Source organism: Thamnophis sirtalis, unplaced genomic scaffold (genome assembly GCF_051295495.1).
Source record: "Thamnophis sirtalis isolate CommonGarterSnake01/CBP01778 unplaced genomic scaffold, rThaSir2_p1.2 scaffold_1, whole genome shotgun sequence".
NCBI classification, from domain to species: Eukaryota; Metazoa; Chordata; class Lepidosauria; order Squamata; family Natricidae; genus Thamnophis; species Thamnophis sirtalis.
In genome coordinates this window covers 3,201,409-3,215,000 of record NW_028261381.1, presented here as the reverse complement: position 1 = coordinate 3,215,000, position 13,592 = coordinate 3,201,409, and the positions used below count along the sequence as shown (strand labels likewise).

The window sequence follows — 13,592 nt, the reverse complement described above, 5'->3', positions numbered from 1 at the left end:
CAGCTGCCCGGCTCGGTCCCCTCGCCCTCACCTGCCTGGCCGCTGGTGGGCTCCGCGTCGACGGGGCGGCTACTGGGAGCGGCCGCGCCTCTCGCCCGACCGCCGGTGCCGGGAACGTGGACGAGCTCCCCAACTGCCGCGGCGCTGGAACGATCTTAACCAATACATGTTTATGTTTGTTTATTAGTCATATGCGTAGAATTTCTCCTTATTTTCGGTTCAGTGTTTTAGTGTTCACTGTTTTTAGAATAGTGTAATTTTAATTTTGCTAACAATTTGAATGTAGGCCCCTCTTGATCTTGAGGCCCTCGGCTGAAGCCTAGTTAGCCTACAGGAAAATCCGGCCCTGGTCATGGGACGGAATCACACGGTTCGCTTGTCTATCTACACATATTCAGACCTCGGGGGAAAAAGCAGAGAGGCGCCATTTCTCAGTCTCGACAGCTTTTAAGATAGGTGGACTTCTGGAAGCTGAAATCCACCCATTTTAAAATGGTCAAACACCGAAGCAGACAATGCAAAACATGAACTTCTTGAAGGTGTGAAATGGCCACCAGGTATTATCATCCCTATAATTCTGAAGTGTTTTATATATAGACTGGAGAACCGGACGGGGATGATATTTCAGCGCCCCAAATTAGTTGGGTTCTGAGTTCAAATTGGTCCTGTCTGTCAGACATTAGCTGTGGGGAATTGGCTTATAAGATTTCACAGGTGACGGCTCCCTGCGTTCCATTGGTTTTATATTGTGCAGCATTGGTTTAACTGATACATCCTTCTTTAGGAATTCATTGGTTCAATTCTCACTGAGAAACTAAACCTGAGCCTGGGGCGCATATTTCAGAAAGGGAGACGTATACATCATAATGGCATTTTCTCTGTTGCCGGCCTCAAGTTCCTTCCTCCAACATACACGCGAGTTGACAGTGACGGGTTCTTATCGCTACCTGTAATACTGCTCTATGATTGGACCAGTGGTGGGTTTCAAAACTTTTTAGAACCTCTTCTGTAGGTGTGGCCTGATTTGTGGGAGTGGCTTGCCAGCCATGTGACTGGATGGGAGTGGCTTGCCAGCCATGTAACCAGGTGGGCATGGCCAACTTGTAAAATGTGGTGAAACTCACTTAACAACACTCTTGCTTAGCAACCAAAATGTTGGCTCAGAAACTCTGGCATTTGAAGCACACAAGTCTTAAAGCTGTCAAGCTACAAGACCCTCGCACCCCTAACCCTTTAGAAAAAAAACTCCCAGGGGTGTTCAAACTTGACAGCTTTAAGACTTGTGGACTTCAACTCCCAGAATTCCTCCTCCAATCATGTTGGCTCAGAAACTCTGGCATTGAAGTGTGGAAGTCTTAAAGCTGTCAAGTTACAAGACCCTTGCACCCTAACCCTTTAGAAAAAAAAACCCCAAGGGTGTTCAAACTTGACAGCTTTAAGACTTGTGGACTTCAACTCCCAGAATTCCTCCTCCAGTCATATTGGCTCAGGAACTGTGGGATTAAAGTGTGTGTCTTAAAGCTGTCAAGTTACAAGACCCTTGCACCACTAACCCTTTAGAAAAAAACCCCAGAGGTGTTCAAACTTGACAGCTTTAAGACTTGTGGACTTCAACTCCCAGGATTCCTCCTCTCGCTCTTCATCTTGATGATGTGCGGGCTGGTGGAGGGGAGGGAAGCTGGAACCGGTTCTAAACAGCACTGTAGATTTGTGGAACTTCTTCTATAGAACTGGCAGGAACCCACCCCTGGATTGGACCCCCCGTCCCCATTTTGCTGCGGGGAAGAGAGACCACCTTCGCATTGAGAAGCTGCAAAGCGTCAAGCACAGCCTCGCCCTCCATGGGAATTGCTTCCCCCTTTTCTCGGATACGCTTCGCGCCTCACCGGTCACCGTTAGTTTATGGCAGTGGTCTCCAACCTTGGTAACTTTAAGACTTGTGGACTTCAACTCCCAGAGTTCCTCATCGTTAGTCTATGGCATTGATCTCCAACCTTGGCAACTTTAAGACTTGGGGACTTCAACTCCCAGAGTTCCTCATTGTTAGTCAATGGCACTGGTGTCCAACCTTGGGAACTTTAAGACTTGTGGACTTCAACTCCCAGAATTCCTCATCGTTAGTCTATGGCTGTGGTGTCCAACCTTGGCAACTTTAAGACTTGTGGACTTCAACTCCCAGAGTTCCTCATTGTTAGTCAATGGCTGTGGTGTCCAACCTTGGGAACTTTAAGACTTGGGGACTTCAACTCCCAGAGTTCCTCATCGTTAGTCAATGGTCTCCAACCTTGGGAACTTTAAGACTTGTGGACTTCAACTCCCAGAGTTCCTCATTGTTAGTCTATGGCAGTGGTGTCCAACCTTGGGAACTTTAAGACTTGTGGACTTCAACTCCCAGAGTTCCTCATCGTTAGTCTATGGCAGTGGTCTCCAACCTTGGGAACTTTAAGACTTGTGGACTTCAACTCCCAGAGTTCCTCATCATTAGTCTATAGTGGTCTCCAACCACTATAAGACTTGTGGACTTCAACTCCCAGAGTTCCTCATCGTTAGTCAATGGCAGTGGTGTCCAACCTTGGCAACTTTAAGACTTGTGGACTTCAACTCCCAGAGTTCCTCATCATTAGTCAATGGCAGTGGTGTCCAACCTTGTGAACTTTAAGACTTGTGGACTTCAACTCCCAGAGTTCCTCATCATTAGTCAATGGCAGTGGTGTCCAACCTTGGGAACTTTAAGACTTGTGGATTTCAACTCCCAGAGTTCCTCATTGTTAGTCAATGGTCTCCAACCTTGGCAACTTTAAGACTTGTGGACTTCAACTCCCAGAGTTCCTCATCGTTAGTCAATGGTCTCCAACCTTGGGAACTTTAAGACTTGTGGACTTCAACTCCCAGAGTTCCTCATCGTTAATCAATGGTCTCCAACCTTGGGAACTTTAAGACTTGTGGACTTCAACTCCCAGAATTCCTCATCGTTAGTCTCCAACCTTGGGAACTTTAAGACTTGTGGACTTCAACTCCCTGAGTTCCTCATCGTTAGTCAGTGGTCTCCAACCTTGGCAACTTTAAGACTTGTGGACTTCAACTCCCAGAGTTCCTCATCGTTAGTCAGTGGTGTCCAACCTTGGGAACTTTAAGACTTGTGGACTTCAACTCCCAGAGTTCCTCAGCCAGCTTTGCTGGCTGAGGAACTCTGGGAGTTGAAGTCCACAAGTCTTAAAGTTCCCAAGGTTGGAGATACCACTGGTCACTATATGGGACACTCTCCAACTGAACGGCATAGGAAACCCCCGGTCGATGACTGCAGCGTCGTCGGTGAACGTCTGCGCGCGGTTCTTGCTTCCTCCGTCTCTCCGGCATCCACTGGCTCGCCTGCGGGAGAGGCCGGAGCGGATGGCGCGGGCGCAGCTCCTCCTCCGCCGCTTGGCTTTCGCGGGGGAAGAAGCAGGAAGCGGACGGGGAGGAGGAGGAGGGAGAGCCAAGCCGGGTCAGCTGCTGCCTTCGCCGGTCGTCTGAAGCTGCCCCTCCTTGGATGGTGTTGCCCCCAGGGGAGCAGAGCGCAGGAGACCCGTGGCCGGAGGCAGGGAGAGCCTGCTGGGAGCCTGGTGAGAGGCGATTCCTTCCCAAAGGAAGCTGGGGAGGCATTGGGGGGGGGGGGGGCTTGCATGCATCCTCGCAGAGCTTTATGGGGGGGGGTGTCTCCGCCTGCCTTGGATCCCATGCAAGGGGGGCTGCACCGGAGCCACAATAGCGTCTTGCTTTGCTTGTGCAAAATTGTGCCAATCGTGCTATAGTTGCCTCGTTTCTGCGCCCCTCCGATTTCCGTCCCGTCTTTTCTCCTGCCAGGCGTGGAGCGTTTCAGTAAACCCAGATTTTGGGGTGGGTGGGTGATTGGGTGGGAAAGTTAGCATTTGGGGTCCCGCTGGGGGGGTCTCGAGACTCTGGGATGGGGGGAAAGACGGCCCGAGGTGTATTTGCTGCCCCCCCCCCCGCGAAGGAGCAGCCGCCGGGTCTGGTCTCGTGGTTTGCGAGGAAAGGAAGCGTCCAAAAAGAAAAAGAAAATAAAAGCTTCTGCTGAGATGGAACAATTGCAAAATATAAGAGGATTGTTGCAACTTTGGAAGTTGTGGAGTGGAGAACGTTTTGCTCCCTTTGAGATTTTTTTTTTTTTTTTACCCTTGATTGCTGAGTTTGCAAATTGCTTATAGCAACAGCAATAGCAGTTAGACTTATATACCGCTTCATAGGGCTTCCAGGCCTCTCTAAGCGGTTTACAGAGTCAGCATATCGCCTCCAACAATCCGATAGATAGATAGATAGATAGATAGATAGATAGATAGATAGATAGACAGACAGACAGACAGACAGACAGAGATATAGATATAGATATAGATATAGATATAGATATAGATATAGATAGATGATAGCAACAGCAATAGCAGTTAGACTTATATACCGCTTCATAGGGCTTCCAGCCCTCTCTAAGCGGTTTACAGAGTCAGCATATCGCCTCCAACAATCCGATAGATAGATAGATAGATAGATAGACAGACAGACAGACAGACAGACAGACAGACAGACAGACAGAGATATAGATATAGATATAGATATAGATATAGATAGATAGATGATAGCAACAGCAATAGCAGTTAGACTTATATACCGCTTCATAGGGCTTCCAGCCCTCTCTAAGCGGTTTACAGAGTCAGCATATCGCCTCCAACAATCCGATAGATAGATAGATAGATAGACAGACAGACAGACAGAGATATATAGATATAGATAGATAGATGATAGCAACAGCAATAGCAGTTAGACTTATATACCGCTTCATAGGGCTTCCAGCCCTCTCTAAGCGGTTTACAGAGTCAGCATATCGCCCCCAACAATCCGATAGATAGATAGATAGACAGACAGACAGACAGACACAGACAGAGATATAGATATAGATATAGATAGATAGATGATAGCAACAGCAATCGCAGTTAGACTTATATACCGCTTCATAGGGCTTCCAGCCCTCTCTAAGCGGTTTACAGAGTCAGCATATTGGCCCCAACAACAATCCGGGTTCTTACCTACTTCGATTAGATCGTTTTGAACGGTGTGTAAGAACTCTTTTTTTTTTAAATAAAATTTTTATTTTATACACATAAGCACATCAACAGAAACAAACACATGACTTAAAAACAACATAGGAACAATAAGTTCCATCGTATATCATACCGCAGTTCCGAATCGGTTTCTTTGCAGTTGGTGTTTTCCCTCCTATACATTTCTATCTTGCGTTCATAATCTATTTATTTATTTATTTATTTATTTATTTATTTATTTATTTATTTATTTATTTATTTATTAATTAGACTTATATACCGCTTCATAGGGCTTTCAGCCCTCTCTAAGCGGTTTACAATTTTTTTTTAGCAAATTGAGTCAGCAACTTGCCCCCACAGTCCGGGTCCTCATTTCACCCACCTCGAAAGGATGGAAGGCTGAGTCGACCTTGAGCCGGTGAGATTTGAACCGCTGAACTGCAGATAACAGTCAGCTGAAGTGGCCCACAGTACTGCACCCTAACCGCTGCGCCACCTCGGCTCTTATTCTTTATCCATTTTTATGTACAATTCTTTATTTATTTATACTTAGCTACTTATGACCAAATATTATTTACCTATATTGTGCTTTATATTTTTACTGTCATTTCTTCTCGGTGTGTAAGAATCTTGGCCAATTAGGTAAATGAATGAAGGCTTTTTATTACAGTCACTGATTAAAACTGCAACTTCTCCCTGAGTCCTTGGGAGAAGGGCGGCATATAAATTTAATAAACCTAAACCTAAACTAGATAAATTGCTCCTATTATTTTGAATTGCACACCTTTGGAACAAAGAGTGTGTGATGCACCCATTCCCCAATGCATTTCCCAATTTTGGGTTTCTGTTGGGATAGGCTTGTACAGGACACTTTGATTTAAAACAGGGTGGAAACTACAATTGCATAAGGTTAAAGATACTGAGAAAATGTCAGGTCATATAATTGATAGCACCCGCATTCAAATGAAATGTGTAAGGCAGTGTTTCTCAACCTTGGCAACTTGAAGATGTCTGGACTTCAACTCCCAGAATTCCCCAGCCAGCATTCGCTGGCTGGGGAATTCTGGGAGTTGAAGTCCGGACATCTTCAAGTTGCCAAGGTTGAGAGACACTGGTGTAAGGCAATGAATGTTCCCTTTTGAATAGATAGCTGGATACATTAAATCCTGTTACCCTGATTTACAAAAATGGCATGGGAATCCTTCTAGAAATAAAACTCCCCGAAATCCTTGTTGTGGGCATTGTTTTTAAGAAAAGGAAACTAAATTTTTATAGCATTGGTTAGAATAGTTAACTTTTAGTCCTGTAATCTTCATTTCCCCTTTGAACACCATTTATTCAAGTGGGTGAATTAATGCAGAACATTATTATATATGTGGAAATACTCACTTTTGTGTAATGGATTTTATCCAACATGGATTCTTAAGTTTGGGACTTATGCTAAATCTACATTTAAAGCATTCTATTTCTTAAAAGTCTTTTTTGTTTTATCTCTAGGTAATAAGCAGTTTTAACAATTTTAATATCGGAATTTATTAAAACAGGAACTATTATAGTAGATGCTACAGTTATTAAGATCATTTGTTGCCTATCTCACAAGTACATTTTATACTTTTAAAGAAAAAAGGAATAAATTTATGGAAGATATAATTTTGAATTAATATGAATAATATGCAAGCTGCATTATTGTTCTCAGAAATACCTTTTTTTTTTCATCCTGGCCTTGTTGGGTTAGATGAAGAAAGAGGAAATGTGGATTATCTGTTTGCTGTGAGAAGTGAGCACATGCAAATGAACAACTACACAGACAGTTCTATTATTAGATGTTTGTGATGTAAATTGGATGGAACCTCGGGTTAAAGGTGCAGAGGATCAATATTTGTGACCCTTCAATTAAATTATTTTGACCTCTTAAAATACATAACTTTGGAACAAGTGCTTTTAATTAATGTTGCCTGGGTTAACTGACATACAGTATGCAACATTACATGTTTGGAATATAACATACTTTAACACGTGGTATTTTATGCTATACTTATGGGCTCTGATTATGAATGTACAATGTTTTGGATTTGATTCCAGAAAGATGTTTCAGAGTGCTCAGTGTTTCTCAACCTTGGCAACTTGAAGATGTCCGGACTTCAACTCCCAGAATTCCCCAGCCAGCGAATGCTGGCTGGGGAATTCTGGGAGTTGAAGTCCGGACATCTTCAAGTTGCCAAGGTTGAGAAACACTGAGAGTGCCAGTAGGCAGGGCATGAATGTAATGCTTACTGTATCTTCAGTTCTTTAAAGCAGCTGCATCTTTTCCCAAGTTCTCATCTTTTCCCAGGCAACTTTAAGGAGCAGCTGAACAATCCTGGGAAAAGATGCTGGTACTTTCAGGATAGGCCATACATTTATGTTCTGAAGTACATTTTTTAGAATTTAATAAATGTTGCATAGCTTTGGCTTGCTGTTGGGAAAAATCTGGGCAAATTACTTAGTTATGGACAAGGAACTGGAAAAATTACTGTGTTCAAAATTGGTTTTGGACTATTTCTCTCTCCGTTTTTGTCAGGTTCAAAAGCCAAGCCTTTGTGTACCGAGGTGGCGCAGTGGGTAGGGTGCAGTACTGCAGGCCACTTCAGCTGACTGTTATCTGCAGTTCAGCGGTTCTAATCTCACCGGCTCAAGGTTGACTCAGCCTTCCATCCTTCCGAGGTGGGTGAAATGAGGACTCAGACTGTGGGGGCGATATGCTGACTCTGTAAACCGCTTAGAGAGGGCTGAAAGCCCTATGAAGCGGTATATAAGTCTAACTGCTATTGCTATTGCTACTTGCTGAAGATCACGTGTGTGCGGGACTGTAGACCTGACCATGGGAACAGAGAAGGAATGAGTGAACCAACAAGGAGGGACTTCCAGAAAGGATTACTTAGTTCTGAGAAACAGAAAAGTGTAATTGTTTTAATTTTGTTTGACATAGGATAGGACAGAGTGTCATTCTTTCTTTCTTTCAAGATTTCTTTTATTGTACGGTACTTGACAACAAAAAACATTTCCTGTGGTGATGGAAAATCCTACAGTGAATATTTTCTGGCAAAGAAAGGGGTCTGGATGGTTTTTTGGAAATGTTGCCTTTCCAGGTAGACTAGACAGGAAACAGAATCTTGCAAATCCAGCAGTACAGATCCTCCACCATCTCTTTTATAGTCTGAGAAGTTTGGGAGGTTCCTTTCCAGTTTCTTTCTCTGCCTGTTATGCAGCTGCTGGCTATGCCCTCTCTTGTCTATGTAGCATCTCCCTATTCCACTCCCGTCATTCCCTCATCCCTGTGAAGTTCCCAAGAGATGACCTAATTAATTTACGAGCCTCGAGACAAAGTTCAAACTTTGAACTTCATTTATTAGGACCAACATCTTAGTATTACTTCTGTGGAGCTTAAACTGACTTTCGCTTAATTGCGTTTGAACTTTACCCGCCCTAACTCCCCCCTTCTGTCCTGGTCATAAATCATATTCTCCAACTAGATTGTAGAAACATGAGACCGAAGGTATGCATGGAATTTCCTCCCTTCTAAAGTTGATAGTAGTCATGAAAACACTTTAGACTTTGACAATACCATTACATCATCTTTGAGTTGAATTGTTTTTACTTTTTGGCTTACAACCCATCTTTCTGCTTACATTCTTTTGGAAAATTCATAACATTCTTACAGAATTTACCCAATTTGTAACATTCTTTTGCCCTTACTACTCTCTGAACTAGCCGAAGTTTTGTTTTTACATTGTCAAATGGTAACTTTTTACTTCCTTAATTCATACTTGGGAACATGAAACATGTCTCATCTATTCATCCATAATTGAGTAAAGTCTGGATCCAGGAAATGAGGCATTTGCAAATGTTGGGAAACCATCTTATTTTCAAAACGCTGTTGGGGTTAGATAGTCAGATGGCACCAAAATCAGGTGGCATCAGGTGACTCTTGGTATCTGCATGAAGAAATCCTCACTATCTTGACCTGCTTTTAGCAATAACTCATAGCTTTTCAAAGACTGTAGTCTGGCACATTGGAGTCTCTCTGGATATAAACCAGTTGAGTCTAGGGAGGACACATTATGACAGTGTTTCTCAACCTTGGCAACTTGAAGATGTCTGGACTTCAACTCCCAGAATTCCCCAGCCAGCGAATGCTGGCTGGGGAATTCTGGGAGTTGAAGTCCGGACATCTTCAAGTTGCCAAGGTTGAGAAACACTGCATTATAATCTTATTCAAGCTTATCAGCCTCAACCTGTCCCAGAAAGAAGCATTGACCATCCCCTGGATGCAGTTAATCGCACACCCTTGTCCCACCGATGAGCCAAGAGAGATATGGATGAAGTCCACAAATGACAGTGAACATGCCAGAAGGCACTCACTCTTGTCCGCTTCCTCAGAATCTGCAGACCTAAGGAATCCCAGATAATATAGTTTGATGTACCAGCCTCTGCAGAGTTTGACAATTTGAATGATTGAATTGGCAAAATTGCAAAATTGCCAAAATGGTCACAGCTGCCAGGTTGATCTACTGCCCTGCCTCTCCTTGAGAAGGAATTCCTCATCTGACAGAAGAGCCGAGGTGGCACAGTGGTTAGAGTGCAGCACTGCAGGCTACTTCAGCTGACTGCAGTTCTGCAGTTCGGCGGTTCAAATCTCACCGGCTCAAGGTTGACTCAGCCTTCCATCCTTCCGAGGTGGGTAAAATGAGGACCCGGATTGTTGTTGGGGGCAATATGCGGACTCCGTAAACCGCTTAGTGAGGGCTGAAAGCCCTATGAAGCGGTATATAAGTCTAACTGCTATTGATAGCATACCAATGTGTTATGATAGATGTAGTGATGTATCATCTCCATTATCAGCACTGTAGCATATAGGTCCAAGTATAGTTTAGTTTAGTTTAGTTTATTTGTCTTGTATGCCGCCCACTCCCGAAGGACTCCGGGCGGCTCACAATAGACAAGGGAAGGGGGATAAATAGACAAAGACAACACTTTAAAAAACGCAACATTCACAGTTTCCGTGGGGCTGGATGTTTCACAAGCCCCCCGGCCTGCTGGAGCAGCCAGGACTTGGTGGCTTTGCGGAAGGCCGGGAGGGTAGTAAGGGTCCGGATCTCCATGGGGAGATCGTTCCAGAGGGCTGGAGCTGCAACAGAGAAGGCTCTCCCCCGGGGAGTCGCCAGCCGACATTGGCTGGTAGATGGGATCCGGAGAAGGCCAAGCCTGTGAGATCTAATCGGTCTAAGGGAGGTAATTGGCAGGAGGCGGTCTCTCAAAGTAGGTTCCCTTTTGGACTTTCTTTTTTTAACCAACCCTCATGTGATCATTTCTGCTGCTTCATTTCCTAGAACTCCTTGACGAATTAGGGAACAAGTAAAAGGCCATTCAGTAGCAATCTCACTGCAACCTTAGCTCACCTCTTATTGCCTGAGGACTCTGGCCAGCCAAAGTGCTAAGAAATTCACTGTTAACACATCACATTATTTTTGAATATCCAGCCAGCACCGTAGGGAAAAGAAAAAAAAATAAACACCATGAAGCATTTGCTTTGGGGGAGGGAAAATAATCAGTATACGGAGACTATACTGATTGGTCTCCGGACTCGCTTCAAGGTGCTAGTTGTTACTTATAAAGCCCTACATGGCATCGGACCTGGGTACCTGAGAGACCGCCTCCTGCCAGTTATCTCCCAACGACCAACAAGATCGCACAGGTTGGACCTCCTCCGGGTGCCATCGGCCGGTCAATGTCGGCTGGCGACCCCCCGGGGGAGGGCCTTCTCTGTTGCTGCCCCGGCCCTATGGAACGATCTTCCCGTAGAGATCCGGACCCTCACTACTCTTCCGGCCTTCCGTAAAGCTACTAAGACCTGGCTGTTCCGGCAGGCCTGGGGCTGTTGATTAGCATCCAGCCCCACTATAAGCAGTATGTATGTTGTGTAATTTTAAACAATTGTATTTCTATTTTTAATTTTTATATTCCCTTGTTTGTCTGTAAGCCGCCCAGAGTCCTTAGGGAGTGGGCGGCATACAAATGTTAATAAACTTCCAAACTTCTATATAATCCCAAAAATATACTCATATGCATTCAGACTGATTTAAATCCAGGTTGTGTCTAATGTGCCTTGCCTAATCTGATTGATTGATCATTTATTTACTTATTTTACTTGCTGCCTGTTTTGTTTAAAAGTGTCTGAGGACAGATTTAATTTAGATCAGGGGTAGTCAACCTTTTTATACCTACCGCCCACTTCTGTATCTCTGTTAGTAGTAAAATTTTCTAACCGCCCAACGGTTCCACAGTAATGGTGATTTATAAAGTGGGGAAGTAACTTTACTTTATAAAATTTATAAAGCAGAGTTACAGCAAACCGCCCACCGCCCACCATGAAAGCTGGAACGCCCACTAGTGGGTGGTAGGGATCAGGTTGACTACCACTGATTTAGATTATTACCAAGTGGATTTTTAGAACTTTTCTTTAAAACTGACAATATCTATTTACAAATTGCTGGTCTAGATGATGTGGGTTTCATACTTTGCTTCAGAGTAAATCATTACGTAGGCTGTTGTTCCATCTATTCATTTTATTCAGTTTGCTTATGATTGGTATATTATTTCCTTGCTTTCTATGCAATATCTCTACTGGTAAGATGTCCACCTGTAATACAACTTTAAAAAGTTGAACCGTACTTTATTTGGGAATTTATTCTGTGCTGAGGTGGCGCAGTGGTTAGGGTGCAGTACTGCAGGCCACTTCAGCTGACTGTTATCTGCAGTTCGGCGGTTCTAATCTCACCGGCTCAAGGTTGACTCAGCCTTCCATCCTTCCGAGGTGGGTGAAATGAGGACCCGGATTGTTGTTGGGGGCAAATATGCTGACTCTGTAAACTGCTTAGAGAGGGCTGAAAGCCCTATGAAGTGGTATATAAGTCTAACTGCTATTCAGTTTGCTTACGATTGGTACATTATTTCCTTGCTTTCTATGCAATATCTCTACTGGTAAGATGTGCTCCTTTAATACAACTTTAAAAAGTTCAACCGTACTTTATTTGGGAATTTATTCTGTGCCATTTAATACTCTTATTTCAATGTGGCTTTTTAGTATTATTATAATCAGCACGGTACAAATAAAACATTTGAAAGTACACCAGGATGTAGCATCTGATAATACTGGGGGAGGGGGGACTTTCTAGGGATTGCCAAGTACTTCTAAATTCGATTTTATTACTGGGACTCTGTACCTTCCTCCCTATTGATGCTTACAAGTATAATTTTTTTTTATTGTGCCTGTATACTAACTCCTTTCACAGGCAAAAGCTAACAATCTAGTTTTTATCATCCTCTCTCTTCAAGTCTCATCAAAGGTTGCTCACTCCTTTTTATACCACGTATGTATCATTAACCTTCCACATAGGTTTTCAAAGTACACAAGAGGAAGCACGTAATGCTGTGCTTGGCTTGGTTTTTCTCTTTTGATAGGAAGATGGAAAAGATGGCTTGAATTCATTCTTACAATATTGCCGATTCATAAAAGCCAAACGTCCCTGGATTTTCATAGCTGGGACTTCAAGGGGTTTCTAAAATCTAAACGGTGGTCTGACTTTTATTGAAGTCAATGAGTGAAATAGTAAAATGCGTTTTCGTTTTTCTCAGGATTCATGAAATGGCTGCAGATGACAAAACGTTTCCCACCCTGGAATCTGTGAATGATTTGCCTTACTCCCCCGGAAGCCCATCTCACCTCACGCACTTCAAACCTTTGACTCCTGACCAGGATGAGCCTCCGTTTAAATCTGCCTACAGTTCTTTCGTAAACCTTTTTCGTTTCACAAAGGGTACGTGGAAATTATGTTTTCATGGTTTCATTTCTTCGTTCTGAAAGAGGGCTTACGGTCACTTGCGATTTTAAAACAGCCTCCCCTTTATTTGGTGACTTCCAGAAATGTTGAAATACTACCAGTGCCTAAGGCCAAGACTTCTGGGTTCCTCTTTCCTTTCTCTTCTCTGGAAGAAAAGGTGGAAACTTTTGCCCCATTTTCAATTCACGTGGCTTCTTCCAAAGCCTGAAAGTATGCAGAAGGAGGTCAACATCACATTAACTGTAATTATGTTGAAACCAACATCAGACTGATGACTTTGATTGAGTGCGTGATGCTAAGCCTAACATGTGGTGTTTGACAGTGTAGATACTGTAGCAGCCCAATCCTGATCTTTTTGTTCTTCCTCCCCCTTTTTTAAAATAATTTTTTATTTATTTTTCAAAACAAACATACAGATCCTCCTCTTTTACATACTGTAAAAAGTGTATCAGCTGGTTACAAAAGGCTTTTGTGCCTCTCTTCCACCGTCATCAAACATAATTCATATCAAGTCTAATATCTCAACTCAGATATTTATTATATATTACCATCATCATATCTCCACTTCTATTTGGCTATAATTATTTAAACGTCCTTCATGATAAAATATACCAAGATTTAA

The 13,592-nt window shown here is 43.3% G+C and overlaps 1 protein-coding gene across 1 annotated transcript in view; it reads left to right on the top strand.

Annotated features, from left to right (window-relative positions):
- Positions 1–3,428: 3,428 nt before the first annotated feature.
- PIKFYVE (phosphoinositide kinase, FYVE-type zinc finger containing) overlaps positions 3,429–13,592 on the top strand; it is a 112,303-nt gene continuing 102,139 nt past the window's right edge. Inside the window, exons 1-2 of the mRNA XM_087706636.1 lie at positions 3,429–3,602; positions 12,765–12,946. Of these exons, the coding sequence (XP_087562762.1) occupies positions 12,775–12,946 (172 nt within the window). The 5' untranslated portion in view covers positions 3,429–3,602; positions 12,765–12,774. The remainder of the gene's footprint in view (positions 3,603–12,764; positions 12,947–13,592) is intronic.